We start from the raw sequence: 14,946 nt of genomic DNA, 5'->3' as shown, positions 1-14,946 counted from the left end.
ACCCATGTGGGAAAACTGGAGGAAGCTCCTGGCTCCTGGCTCCTGGCTCCTAGCTTCTGGCTCTGTTTGCCAGCTGGGGAGTGAACCATCGGGTGGAAGACTGTTCTCTCTGTTCTCTCTCTCTCTCTCTCTCTGCCTCTCCTTTCTCTGTGTATCTCTGACTTGCAAATAAATAAATAAATCTTTAAAAAATAATTAGAAACTGCAAAAATGTCCAACCAATAAAAACTTTTAAAATAGTTTCACATAAAATCAAATGGAAAGAAACCCAAGTTATCTTAACAATGTGTGTATGTGTGTGTCTACACACAAACCGGAGTCCACACTGACTAATGTAAGGATGAAATCTGTGTGCTTTCTCAGATGGGCCAATTTTCAGGCATCTCATATTACTTTCCTGTAATGAAAAAAGCTATTGAAAATAAGTGTCGGGGGCCAGCTCCGTGGCACAGTAGGTTAATCGTCCGCCTGCAGCACCGGCATCCCTTATGGGCACCGGTTCTAGTCCTGGCTGCCCCCTTCCAATCCAGCTCTCTGCTGTGGCCTGGGAAAGCAGTGGAGGATGGATGGCCCAAGTGCTTGGGCCCCTGTTACCACATGGGAGACCGGGAGAAAGCACCTGGTTCCTGGCTTCGGATCGGCACAGCTCCGGTTGTTGTGGCCATCTGGGGAGTGAACCAGCGGAAGGAAGACCTCTCTCTTTGTCTCTCCCTCTCACTGTCTGCAATTCTACCTCTCAAATAAATAAATAAAATTAAAAAAAGAAGTGTCATAAGGTCTTTCAAATATAAAATATATGAACCAATCATTGAATTCAGTCTCGACCACCACTTCTCTTGTTCCTTGCCCACATCTCACAACACTTAAAAGGCATAATATCTCAGTAGTCAGAGTGCTGGCCCCAAGCCCAGACTTCCTAAATGTGTACCCTGTGCTTTGCCACTGGACCGTCCCAAGCCACTGGGCAAACTTCTTCCCCGGTCTGTGTTTTAGTTTCCTCCTCTGTAAAATGGAGATAATTATAAAATCTATGTTACACAGTTGGTTGTTGTGAGAATGAAAAGAAATAAGAAACTGAACTATTGGCTAGTATTATGTTAGTTAAAAAAAAAAAAATCCAGCAGTTGCTTGCTGCTATCAAAAACACATTAATGGGGCCTGGCATTGTGGTGTAGCAGGTAAAGCCACTGATTACAATGCTGGCATCCCATATGGGTGCCAATTCGTGTCCTGGCTGCTCCACTTCCAATCCAGCTCCCCACTGACGCACCTGGAAAGGCAGTGGAAGATGGCCCAAGTCCTTGGGCCCCTGCACCCACATGGGAGACCTGGAAGAAGCTCCTGGCTCCTGGCTTCATCCTGGCCCAGCTCTGGCCATCGCAGCCATTTGGGGAGTGAACCAGCAGATGGAAGACCTCTCTCTCTGTCTTCTCCTCTCTCTGTTTATAACTCTCAAATAAAGAAATACGTCTTTTATAAAAAAGCAGACATTAATGCTTTTTTTCCTTTTCTTATGTGTAGATCTGGATGTGTGGTGGTCAGCTCTTTATAATCCCCTGCTCCCGAGTGGGACACATCACAAGGAAGAGCCCTGAACCCAACTTGGCAGTCACTAAAGCCGTGACACGTAACTACCTCCGACTGGTGCACACTTGGCTGGATGAGTATAAGGTGAGCGTCACGCTTCCTGTCCACAGAGGTGTGGGCAAGCACAGAGCAGGGCTTTTTCTCAACAGGACTTCAGGGGCTTTTCAGAGCCGTGTTTTTCCTTTTCTCTCTTCCTGAAACCTCTTCAACCACTCATCCCCCTCCTCCCCATCTCAGCCCCGTTCTCAAGTGAGGAATTTCAAGGTGTTTTGCTTGCACCTGATTTTTAACTTTTAGGGAAACTCGAGTTTCTCAGAAGGAAATGAGCCAACAGGAGAACTCTTCCCCGCCCCCCACAGATAGCTTTCCCTCCAAGGTATTGCTCCTTCTTGCTAAGCAAACAGCTTCACTTACCCAGCTCCAGGTGCAACGGTTTTCATCCACTATCAGTTCCCCAAGGGATGCAGATACTGCTGGTCTTGGGACCAGGTGATATCCTCAAAGCTCTCCAATCAAAGCTACGTAACTCCAACTGTGCCTTGTCTTTTCTTTTTTAGACTTTATTTGTTCATTTGAGAGGTAGACAGTGAGAGGGAGAGACAGAGAGAAAAGTCTTCCTTCTGTTGATTCATTCCCCAAATGGCTGCAATGGCTGGAGCTGAGCCAATCCTAAGCCAGTTGCCAGGAGCTTCCTCTGGGTCTCCCTTGTGGGCTCAGGGGTCCAAGTACTTAGGCCATCTTCTACATCTGCTTTTCCAGACCATAGCAGAGAGCTGGGTTGAAAAAGAAGCAGCCAGGACTCAAACTGGCGCTCCTATGGGATGCCGATGCTGCAGGCAGAGGATTAACCTCCTACGCCACAGTGCTGGCCCCAATCTGTGCCTTTTCCCAAGAGTTAAACTTCTTGCCAGGACTTGGAAGGGTGAACATCCATCCGGAAGCCACACACAAGCAAATAAGAACAGGAACCTCAACCAGACCTCATTTCAGACAAATGGATAGAAATACGCCAGAATCTCTCTGTGATAGTGTATGTCCTGGTCTTCATCAGTTTTTAAATAACAGAAGTCATACTTTTTTTTTTGGTACTCAGGGAAATCTGAATTAAAAACTCAATGAGATGTCTCCTAGGTTGACAAAAACTTTACAGTTGGCTAAGACCAAGTATTGGTGAACAATAGGATTTCTCAGACACTGCTGGTGGAAGTATTTATTCTTACAAGCTCACTTTTTAAAAAATGTGTATTTGAGAAGCAGAGTTAAAGAGAGAGAGAGAGAGAGAGAGAGAATCTTCCATCTACTGGTTTACTCCCTACATGACTGAATCCAGGTCTCCCATGTGGGTGGCAGGGGCCCCAGGACTCCAGCCATTTTCTGCTGCCTCCCAGGCACATCAGCAGGGAACTGGATCAAAAGTGGAGCAGCCAGGACTAAACTGGGTGCTCATATGGGATGCCAGTGTCACATGTGGCAGCTTAACCCGCTGTGCCACAACGCCAGCCCCCCTAAGCTCACTTTTGGAAACAGTTTGGCAGTATCTACCAAAGCTAAAGATTTGAATACCCTACATGCTGGCAGTTGCATTTTGTCTGTATGCTAAAGAAACACATGCTTTTGTATACCAGAACACATGAACAAGAATGTTTGTAAACAGCATTGTTTGTGTTAGCTTAAACTGAATACAACCCAAATGCTCATCAACAGAATACAGTTGGGGCCAGCACTGTGGCATATGGGCGCTGGTTTGGGTCCCGGCTGCTCCACTTCCTACCCAGCTTCCTACTAATGCACCTGGGGAAACAGTGGAAGATGGCCCAAGACCTTGGGCCCCTGCACTCATGTGGGAGACCTGGAGGAAGCTCCTGGCTCCTGGCTTTAGACTGGCCCAGCTCCAGCTATCATGGCCATTTGGGGGAGTGAACCATTGGATGGAAGACTTCTCTTTCTCTGCCTCTGCCTCTGCTTCTTCTTCTCTGCAACTCTACCTTTCAAATAAATAAAATCTTCTAAGAGTGCACATTAGATAAATGTGATATATTTAGTCACTGTAATTCTTTTTTTTTTTTAAAGATTTAGTTAATTATTTGAAAGGCAGAGTTACACTGAAAGAGGGAGAGAAAGAGCTCTTCCATCTCCCGGTTCACTCCCTAAATGGTCACAATGGCCAGGGATGGGCCAGGCCCAAGCCAGGAGCCAGTAACTCCATGTGGGTCTCCTACATTAAATCACTGTAGATATACGTACGCAGCATAGGTAAAGCTTGAAGACGTAGTGGTGAATAAAAGCAGTCAAACGATAAAATACATACTGTATCATCCCTTTCTACAAAGTTAAAAAAGAGTAAAATTGAACTATAAAATTGATACATGCATGATTAGACATCAGAGCTAGAATAATGCCAAAGAAATGGATATGTGATCGAGATAGCACTGAAAACTAAAGAGAGGAGCTGTCATGGGGAAGGGAGGGCAGGAGCCTCTTCCAGGCTGGCAAGGTTCCATTTCTTGACCAGGTAAGATGACTGTGGTTGATTTTCCCATAATTCATTCAGTTGTGCATTTACATTTTATGCAGTTGTGTTTGTTGTATTTCTTGATTTTTAAATGTTATTTTTAAAGATTTTTAAAAATGCTCTTTTTTTAAAAGTACTGGAGATTCTAAAGTGAAAACTTGTGTAAATCCATAATTCCACCCCTCAGAAGTAATCATTGAATTGCTCTGACAGTTGCTTAACACATCTGTGCACACTTGAAACTGTTAGGTCCTCTTATGGTTTTTTAAAGATTGGCAGGGATCTGGATCAGAAGTGGAGTAGCAAGGACTGGAAGCAGCGCCCCCACGTGGGATGTAGGCGTTCTGCGGGCTGGTTTAACCCGGTGTGTCACGATTCCCACCCACAGTGCTGGAATGAGCATCCCTTACTTGTATCTCGGGAATAAATCTCGAAACGTGGACTTGCTGGGGTATGAATTAGTGCACTTAACAGCCTGCCAGATATTATCCGAATTGTCACTCACCACCTTTTCTGCCAGGTATGCTGTCATCAGATATAGCAAACCACGCCTGTCTCCCCACACTGGTTGCAATTAAACTGTACCTGTCTTCTAACCAGATAGGTTAAAAATGATATAGCTTGCTTAAAAGAGCATGTATTCAATTGAGAGAGATCTTAAGCCTATTTTGGTGTTGATTTTTGTATGTGATTTCTGGCCATGGATCTAGACAGGTAAAGTGAACAGAGCAACTACTGAGTGGTTTACTAAATCTTACAAAGAATACAGTACACAGAAGTTAAAGACCTGTCATCTTAAGTACAATATCAATGGATTGTATGACAGCATATTGGCAAATTAAGTGCGTGACAGGGACAAGAGGGGGCTTTGGACCCAGAACGCTGCCTACGGCCATCCGTCCACAAATGACGATGCCTGAAGGCTCAGCTCTTGCACAAGTGCTTCCTGGGAAATTAGGAGTGCAGCAGGACAGGTGTTGTGGTACAGCTGAGTAAGCCACTGCTTGGAGTGCCTGGGACCAAGTCTCGCCTGCGCTTTAATTCAGCTTCTTGCTAATGCACACACTGGGAGGCAGTGGGTGGTGGCTCAAGTTCATGGGTCCCCATCACTCATGTGAGAGACCTGCATGGAACTGCAGATTCTTAGTTCTGGCCTCACCCGGCACCAGCTGTTGTGGGTACTTAGGAAGTGTATTAGCAGTTTAAGGATCTCTCTCTCTCTCTCTCTCTCGATCTCTCTAGGTCTCTCTCTCTCTCTTGCTCTGCCTTTCAGTTAAATAAAAATAAGCTTTTAAAAGACCTACAGTGGGAAGTATCACTATGCTCCTAAAGCTGTACATATGAAATACATGAAATTTGTTCACCTTAAAAATTTTAAAAATTAAAGAAGAAATAAAAAATACAGTGGTGAAGGATTCCTGGGGTGAATCCAACATGGCATGCCCCAAAACTGCTAATTTGGATAAGGAAGCTTCTCCTCTCATTTAACATTATTAATACCCTACATGCTGGATACCAGGGACACACAGATGAAAATACAAGGGTTCTGCTTTCAGTCTGCTCAGAATACCTCTTTAAAACGGGATCGATAGAGTACGTTAGACATTGCCCCTTAGTGCTTCCTAAGTCAGAGAACATACAAAACCAACCAAGTATAGTAACAAACACTGACAGATGTGACACTTACCACACACCAATCCTCTCTCAGCGGCTTTGCACGTATTAAAGCATTTGGTTGGGGCTGGTGTTGCGGCATGGTGGGTAAAGCCAACACCTGCAAAGTCAGGATCCCATATGGGCACTGGTTTGTGTCCCAGCTGCTCCACTTCTTCTTCTTCTTCTTCTTCTTCTTCTTCTTCTTCTTCTTCTTCTTCTTCTTCTTCTTCTTCTTCTTTGAATATTTTATTTATTTTATTTGAAAGGTAGAGTTACAGTGAGAGGGAGAGACAGTGAGAAAGGTCCTCCCTCCACTGGCTCACTCCCCAAGTGGCCACGACAGCCGGAGCTGCACCGAGCCGAAGCCTACAGCTACCTGCTAGTGGCCTGGAAAAACAGCAAGTGATGGCCAAGTATTTGGGTGCCTGCCACCCACGTGAGAGACCCAGATGAGGCACCTGGCGCAGCCCCGGCCCTTGTGGCCATCTGGGAAGTGAACCAGTAGTTGCAAGATTGTGTGTGTGTGTGTGTGTCCCTCTCTCTCTGTAACTTTGCCTTTCAAATAAATAATTCTTAAAAAAATTTATAAAAAGTAAAAAAATAAAGTGCTTGGTCATCACAACAGCCTTGGGAGGGGGAGGGGCCGAGGCTGCAGCCCAAAACCTAGCAGGTAAGGAAGGGCGGAGTCAAATTCCGAACCCGGGCTGTCTTCCTCTAGACACACTCCCCCTTCATCACCACACCGGGCCCCCTATCTAAAATGAGGAAGTACTGATTGGAACCGGGGAGCAGGGCGTCCTTGAATACTGTGGAAAGAGTAGGGGAAAAGGGGGAGGTACAATAGATGACTGTGATTCTTTCTTGCCCAAGAAGCAGGGCCGGGCCTTCCCACCGGTTGTGGTTGTCTGCTGGCGAGTAAATCCAAGGTCCCTCGTGCACCTCCACCATCATTTCGTACACCGGGTACATCCAAGAGCTTGGATGATGGGAAGATACACTCCTGTGCTAGCTAGCTCTCGCGGGTTGATTACCAACGATGAGTTCGCTTTAATGAAATGACTCTTTATTTTCATTTAGGAGCAGTTTTTTCTTCACAGACCTGGCTTGCGCTCCATTCCCTACGGAAACATTAGCGAACGTGTTGAATTAAGGAAGCGGCTGGGTTGCAAGTCTTTTCAATGGTATTTGGATACGGTCTTCCCAGAGTTGGAAGCAACTATGGACAGCAGATGAAAGAGGAAGGAATCTTCTCACTAATAAAGGGTTAAGAATTCACAGGGACAACTGGGTACAAAGTCTGGGACGTCATGGAATCGTGTGAAATGCCAAAGAGAAATACCAGAGGGGTCCCCATTAGGAATACCTTTTTCTCCTCTCTAATGACAATTTGTAATACTTCATTGCTCTTCTGTCTGTCATTGAATTTCTGGGGCCACTGGACCTTGAGCATGAGAAATCTAAGCTGCTATGCAGTTAAGACTCCATCGCACAGTTGGTTGAGCTAAAGTGCATGGTTTGCAATTCTTTGCCACACTTGCTCGGTCCTGGTGGATGGCAGGGAAGGCTTTGCTCTCTGAGCCTCTGCTAACTCGATTTCTACTCCAAGCCAACAATCTGACATGGTTGCCTTCTTAGCAAGACAATCCCAAGGAACCCTAAATCAAGCTTCTTTCTTGACACCAGTGTAAACTCTGGTGTTGATACCTTGCTTGGTTGGATCCCAGAACTTCCGGAGTCCAGTCCACTGGCCTGGCTGACTCGGCCCTGACCTCCAGGTGGCATCCCTGTTCCTTCCTGTCCACTCTTCCATTGCTTGGAAACACTCCCTCTTCCTCACTTGCGATTTTGCCTGTTCCCTCCCACGCTCCCCACATACCATTTGTATTATGTATTTTAGTGTTCTTCTACATCCAACAGACTCTGGGAACTGTTTAACTGGGATCAAGATATAAAATGGCTATGGGTCTTATTTGTCCTGCGTGAGCACAGTCCCTAATGTTTACAGTACTTCTTCTGGGTAGAGGAGTTGCTGTTGAGTTTACCCTGGTGAGGGTGGCTAGAAAGATAAATGAGATTTAATTCACAAAGAAAATAGAGACAGAGAACATGTTGAAAGAGACTAAATGGAGTAGGGGAGACTTCATATAGAATCATAAAACATAACCTATACTGGAGAAAAGATGGCCTGGTTTTTAAAGCAGGTAACAATTAATTAGCGGGTGCCGTGGCTCAATAGGCTAATCCTCCGCCTTGCGGCACCAGCACACCAGGTTCTAGTCCCAGTTGGGGCGCCGGATTCTGTCCCGGTTGCCCCTCTTTCAGGCTAGCTCTCTGCTGTGACCCAGGAAGTCAGTGGAGGATGGCCCAAGTGCTTGGGCCCTGCATCCCATAGGAGACCAGGATAAGTACCTGGCTCCTGCCATCGGATCAGCGCGGTGCGCCGGCCACAGTGCACCAGCCGTGGCGGCCATTGGAGGGTGAACCAACGGCAAAGGAAGACCTTTCTCTCTGTCTCTCTCTCTCTCACTATCCACTCTGCCTGTAAGAAACAAACAAACAAACAAAAAAACAATTAATTAGACTCATCTAACGCTCATTCCATCCACAGCTGAGTGTTTAGCCCAGGCCTGCTCTCCTTTCTGGTGCTGGGTGCCACAGGTTCCTTTCATGGAACTTGAGTTTTTTGAGATAATATATTCCATGTAAATGAAAAAGGACGTTAACGATCTCTTTATACCTGTTTAGCAAAATAGTATACAAAAATCTATTGCTAGAAGGACATGGGAAAAGTTGGGGCTAATATGCAAAGATGCTTTATAAAGTTCATGGGAAGCAGAATTACAAGACACATTTATTTTGTTGCAAAAAAATCTTTGAAATCCACATTTGGCTGTCTCATAATATGCATCTTCCATGAATTTTTTGAAAACTCTTCAATTACAGATGGGTTGGGTGAATCGATGAAGCCTTTGAAAGGTTGATCTGGTGGCACAAAACAAGGCCCACATTCTGAGTATATTATTGACTTATGTTATTTAGACTCTATTTGTAGAAAGTGATTAAAAATTTTGATCATACAAACCTATGGATCTATTAAAGTTAGGATGGGGGACAGCATTTGTATAGTGAGTTAAGCCGCCATCTGAGACATGACAACCCATATCATAGTGTCGGTTGGAGTCCCGGCTACTCTGCACCACTGCTTTCCCAGGCCATTAGCAGGGAGCTGGATCAGCATTGGAGCAGCCAGGACATGAACTGGCACCCATATAGGATGCTGGTGTTGCAGGTGTATGCTTCACCCCCAAATTATTGTTGATCTGAAACTCAAAAATCAGACCATCCTGTATTTCATCTAGCAACTGTCTTCAGGGACAATAACACAACCTTTCACTTGCCTAACCAGCCTGACCTCACGCTGTCTATAACCACAACATCTCTCAAAGAGCATCTTGTTGTCTTTTTTTTTTTTTCTTATCATAGTGAAAAACTGGAGCTAACCCACATTCTCAATGACCAAACCAATCCGTAAGAAACCGTTGTACATACATAGACTCGGAGTCGTAGAATCTAAGTCACGTTATGAACAAACAGATCTATTCCATACTCCTCAGCCTGGCAAACACTTAAGTATCTGACATAACGAAGAATAAGGAGAAGGTGGGGCGAGGGAAACTCACACGCACTGATTGTAGACTGAAGCATGACTTCCGACTTTGCATATTAATCACCTGGAGATCTTGGTAAACTACACTTTAAATCCGTCTGAGGTGGAGCCCGAGACTCAGCCTTGTAACAAGTTCCAGGTGATACTGATGTTGCTTGTTATTGGACCACATTTTGCAAGGGCTTAGAGCCCTGGTCTTCAAACTCTTTTGCTTGTGTATATCCTAAAATAATAGTCATTTAAAAAACTTTTCACCTCCTTATACATGTGTAAGTTGATACTGTAGTTAAAAAATTTTTATTCGGGGCCGGCGCTGTGGCATAGTGGGTGAAGCCGTTGCCTGCAGTGCTGGCATCCCATATGGGCGCCGATTCGAGTCCCAGCTGCTCCTCTTCTGATCCAGCTCTCTGCTATGGCCTGGGAAGGCAGTAGAGGATGGTCCAAGTCCTTGGCCCCTGCACCCATGTGGGAGACCCAGAAGAAGCTCCTGGCTCCTGGCTTCAGATCGGCACAGCTCTGGCCATTGCGGCCAGTTGGGGAGTGAACTAGCAGATTGAAGACCTCTCTCCCTGTCTCTCTGCCTCTTTCTCTGTGTAACTCAGACTTGTAAATAAATAAATAAATCTTTAAAAAAATTTTTTTCATTCTAAGTTTAGGTCGTTGGAAGGATGTAATTTCTGGCATAATATAATAGCATATTTGGGAAGAAAACTTGTTACTTCACTTTTAAATACAGATTGCACCCCAATTTCCTTGTCATTGGTATGGATACTTTCTGGGTGGGGGGGAGCTCCCAGCAGGGCTGATTTGATGTTATGCTGTATTTTATGTGACCTTCAACTATGGAGAGAAACTGGATGAAAGTACATGCCTACTGTCTGTACTACCTCGGCTAGAGAAACCCACACCTGAAATGTGAATAGTCCAGTCAAGATGAATGACTGCTGTAACCAGGATTGAAGGGGTTAAAGGTGTTGAACTTGGAACCAACCTGCAGCTGTCATTGGCTAAGGGTTATGCTCACAGACTACCCAGCTGAGGGCCGCCAGCTGCCTACATCCAACAACTAGGGAAAGTCTTCAGTTCTTAAGGGAAAATTGAGGGGACACAACATAGCACTCCCCCCCCCCATTCCCTGACAACCCTGTTAATGCAATAGAAGCTGGGCTGGTCAATGGCTGTGACCTCAAGTTCATTGCCTCAAGTGTGGCTCTTTTCCTTCCTGTCACTTTAGGTTTTATTGATCTATGTGAACAGCAGAGAGATGGGAGGTGAGCAAGGGAGACAGAAAGGGAAAAGAACGCTTCATCCCACTGGTTTACTCTGCAAATGCCTGCAACAGCTGGGGCTGGGCCAGCAGCCAGGAACTCCACGCAGTATCCCAAGAAGGTAGCAGGAACCCAACCATTTGGGGATCACCTGCTGCCTTCTGGGCCCAATATCAGGAAGCCTGATTGGAGGCAGAGGAGCTGAACTGCACCCAGGCGCCTGGTATGGGATCACTTTGGTAGAGGACGCAGGCGTCGCAAGCAGGCAGCCCAATGTGCTGTGCCACGAAGTCCGCTTCTGTGGCTCTGATTTTTAATTTATAAAGGATGCAGAATTTCCTCCCTCCCTATTTGTGTATAATTCCTGTATCAGATTTTCATTGTGAGGTGATGAGATCCTTTGATTTTCTTTAAAAAATTAAGCTTTGACTAAGTGCGATTTGTCTCAGAGAAGCAAACGTTAAATATTCATCAATATTTGTAACTTGGTAATACTGGGCCAAAATGAATGCCTGTACCATCTTGTCAAACATTTCCAAATTCTGCTCTGTGAGAGTTCACATACTTTCTTTTTTTATTTATTAATTTATTTGAAAGTCAGAGTTACACAGAGGAGAAGCAGAGAGACAGAGAGAGAGGCCTTCCATCCACTGGTTCACTTCCAAATTGGCCACAATGGCTGGAACTGTGCTGATCTGAAGCCAGGAGCCAGGAGTTTCTTCCAGGTCTCCCATGTGGGTGCAGGGGCTGCCTTCTCAGGCCACAGCAGAGAGCTGGATCGGAAGTGGAGCAGCCGGGTCTAGAACTGGCGCCCATGTGGGATGCCGGAGCCTCAGACCAGGGCGTTAACCTGCTGCACCACAGCAAAGCCCTGAGTTCATATACTTTCACACCCAGCACCAATGGACCATTGGTAGGAAGTCAGACATTAGCCCATGCGTGTGAGGGGGCTAAGAACAAACATGAAGGAAGAACGCAGAAACATTGGAAACAGACCAGTATTTGCACGTGGAGTCTTGCCCTTGTTGGATAACTTTGTGTGGGTCCCAACCCTCCCTCAGGGAAAGCTTAGGGGAATCTTCCCACCCTATGCCTGGGGGGTGGGGGGCTATTAGGTTCAATAACACTATGCTGAGGAATTTCACAAATTCCACACTGGGAAGCCCTCCACCCACCACTATCCCAGAAGAGCTACCAGGTAGGACAAACAGGTAGGACAAACAGCTGGCCATGCCCATACCTATAAAAACCCCAGTCTGAATGCAGGCTGGACTTAGTTCCTTGCTGAGATGTTCCCCTGGCCTGTCAGGAATATTTTCATTAAACCTTGCTACCCACCTACTGCCATCTGTCTCGTGTGAAACTCTTTTCCAAGACTAAACCTCAGGTAGGAATACAACTTTTTTCACACTTTTTTACAGGATAAATTGTCTTATATGATTTATTTTTTTATTTTTGAAGATTTATTTGAAAGGCAGAGTTACAGAGAGGCAGAGGCACGGAGAGAGAGAGAGGTCTTCCAACCGCGGGGTTCACTCCCCAAATGGCAGCAATGGCGGGACTGATCTGAAGCCAGGATCCTGGAGCTTCTTTTAGCTCTCCCACGTGGGTGCACGGGCCCCAATCCACTGCTTTCTCAGGCCATAGCAGAGAGCTGGATTGGAAGTGGAGCAGCCGGGAATCGAACCGCCACTCTACGGGATGCCAGAGTTTCAGGCGGCGGCCTCACCCACAACTCCACAGCGCCAGCCCCCACACTTCGCTTTTTACAGTGTAATCGAACACCTCTTCAATATGTGTAACGGCATTTCTTTAAAGGTTTTTTTTTTTTACTTGAAAGCCAGAGTTAAAGAGATTAAAGGGAGAGCAGCGTTGGGGAGATCTTCCATTCGCAGGTTTACTCCCTAGATGGCCGCAACAGCCAGGAGGAGCCAGGGGCTTCGACTGCGTCTCCCTAAGCACCTGGGCCATCTTCCGCTCCTTTCCCAGGCCATCAGCAGGGAGCTGGATCGCAAGTGAAGCAGCCGGGACTCGAACCAGCGTCCACATAGGATGCCGGCACTGCAGGCAGCGGCTTTACCCGTCAGGCCACGACGCCCACCCCCAGGGCACTTAATCTTTAATAAAGTCTATTTTAAGAATAAAAACGCGAAAACCATTCCTGCAGACGCCTCACGGCAGAACTACCCGCGAGACTGCGCAAACATGCCGGAGGACGCCGCCAGTGACGTCAGGCAGCGGGCGACGACGTCAGCCGCGGCGCGCGGGGCGGGACTGCCTGTCACGTGGTCGCGTGGCTTTCAGCTGAGGCTGCTGCACAGGGACTAGGGGCGGCCCTGGGGTGTGGGCTCCCCCCCGTGCCTGTGCGACCCCGGGCAGCTCCGCTCACCGCAGCTCATGCCGGGGCTGTGGCGGGAGGGAAGATGCCACAGCCCGAGCCCCGGGAGGCCGCGGTCCTGGGCTGCCGGAGTCGCGGTGAGTGGCCGGCGGCGGCGGCGCCTGACCCCGCGCGGCCTCCGTTGGAGCGGCCCGGCGGGCGAGCGGCGGGCGCCCGCGGCGCGGGGCCTGGGCGGGGTGTCGGGCGCGGGGTGGCGTCCGGGAGCCGGAGCGCGCTCCCTCGGGCTGGGGCGGGGTCCCGGGAGCCCAGAGGGTCTGCGTGCCGCGGGCTTCCTGCAGGGTGCGGGTACCCGGAGGGCGGCGGCCGGAGAGGGGAGACATAGCGACAGTCTCCGTCGGGGTTGTGTGGGACGCAGGCCGCCGCCGTGTGTGGGGTCAGTGAGCAGAAGCGGTTGTGGAACATTTGCGGGCGGCACCAAGCTAGAGAGAACCCAGCGTTTAGTTTCCGTGTCCACGATTCCCTAAAATCAGTGAATCTTCCTCTCCTCCCCCCTCCCCTTCCTCCTCCTCCGTCTATTTTTTTTTTTTAAATTACTGGTTTGTGTTGGTCAGGGTTTTGAGCTCATCCACCCTTGGCGTTTGCTTGATGCGCCGCATAAGTTTTTTTTCCTTTGCAGTATGCTAGTTAGAGGAATGGGGTCACTTGTCCTGTACGGTTTCCCGTATTAAAATCGGTGCCGTTTGGATAAATAGACCATCAAGGCCCCTGCGCTCCCGTTCGGCTACCCTTCTCCCTCGTGGTGGGACGGTGGTTTATTTTACTGTCGACAGATTCGGCATTCCTTTCTGTGTTACGAAAACTACCAGTTGTCACTTTGAATATGCGTTTTATGTCGGTGGTTCGCACCCGCCAAGAAACATTCCGGGGCTACTCTCCTCCCCCAGATCCTCAGATTTTAAAAAATTTCCTGCTCTCATGCCTTCCCTTTTGCGCAGAAATAGCATGTTTTGTAATCTACCGTGCCCTAAGGGAAGTGAAAACCTCTTTCTACTCCCCGTAGCCATCATTCGGGCTTTTCAAGTTAAAGGTCGTGAAACAGTGGCCCCCACTTTTCTCTTCGTAAACATTTTTTTAAAAATTTCATTTTATTTGAAAGACACGGAGACCATCTGCTGATCCGTGCAGGTCCAGTGCGGATGCAGGATGATTCGTGATTACCCGTAAGTGCCTGTTTGAGATCCTGTTTTTGATCCTTTTGAGTAGAGGCGGGGTCATCAAACATTCGCATATTCTGGAAAAGCTATGGGTGAATTCCAAAATTTCTTCCATCATAATAAACTTAGTATAATTCCACTTTTCCTTGAACTTGAAGTACCTGAGGATCTCCTGGAGTGGCATTGCTGGGCCATAGGGTGATTCTAAGGTTTTCCTTTTTTGCCTCCATTTTATTTGAAAGGCAGAGAGAGGTTGACAGAACTCTTCTGTCCGCCGGTTCACTGACCAGGTGCCCACAATAACAAGGGCTGGTTCAGGCTGAAGGCAGGATCCAGGTTTCCCACATGGATGGCAGGAACCCAAGTACTGGAGCCATCATCTGCTACCTCCCTAAGTGCGCAATACCAAGAAGCTGGATTGGAAATGGAGGTGGACTTGAGCCTAGGCACTGTGATAGAGAATGCTGGCATCCCCAGTGGTGGCGTGACCGCCGCGCCACAGCGCCTCTGTAATTTAATTAGCCCCAGCCTGCCTTAATTTAATTCTGTCTAAAGACTTCACCTGCAAATATGGTTGCCTGCTGAGATGCTGAGGATTACGACTTCAGCAGAGGGAGTTTTGGGGGCCAGCATGTGGCATGGTGGGGTAAGCCACTGCTTGTGGGGTCAGGATCCCATCTTGGAATGCTGGCTCAAGTCCTGGC

General features: G+C 47.5%; 2 protein-coding genes across 8 annotated transcripts in view; both read left to right on the top strand.

The window, feature by feature from the left end:
- GALNTL5 (polypeptide N-acetylgalactosaminyltransferase like 5) overlaps window positions 1–7,032 on the top strand; it is a 48,572-nt gene extending 41,540 nt beyond the window's left edge. Inside the window, exons 8-9 of one of the 2 annotated variants that reach the window (XM_002715078.5) lie at window positions 1,522–1,671; window positions 6,833–7,032. In XM_002715078.5, coding sequence (XP_002715124.2) covers window positions 1,522–1,671; window positions 6,833–6,988 — 306 coding nt within the window. In that variant the 3' untranslated portion in view covers window positions 6,989–7,032. Of the gene's footprint in view, window positions 1–1,521; window positions 1,672–4,487; window positions 4,618–6,832 lie in introns of those variants that run through there. The other variant, XM_051857100.2, reaches the window with a different exon arrangement.
- A 5,924-nt stretch (window positions 7,033–12,956) lies between these two features.
- Window positions 12,957–14,946, top strand: part of GALNT11 (polypeptide N-acetylgalactosaminyltransferase 11) — a 65,647-nt gene continuing 63,657 nt past the window's right edge. For 2 of the 6 annotated variants that reach the window (XM_070077292.1, XM_070077295.1), the window contains exons 1-2: window positions 12,968–13,165; window positions 14,185–14,248. The gene's annotated coding sequence lies outside the window, so the exon portion shown is untranslated. Of the gene's footprint in view, window positions 13,166–14,184; window positions 14,249–14,946 lie in introns of those variants that run through there. The other 4 variants (XR_007923808.2, XM_008263911.4, XM_070077296.1 and 1 more) reach the window with 3 other exon arrangements.

Source organism: Oryctolagus cuniculus, chromosome 7, assembly GCF_964237555.1.
Source record: "Oryctolagus cuniculus chromosome 7, mOryCun1.1, whole genome shotgun sequence".
NCBI lineage: Eukaryota > Metazoa > Chordata > Mammalia > Lagomorpha > Leporidae > Oryctolagus > Oryctolagus cuniculus.
This window is presented reverse-complemented; position numbering and strand designations above follow the sequence as displayed.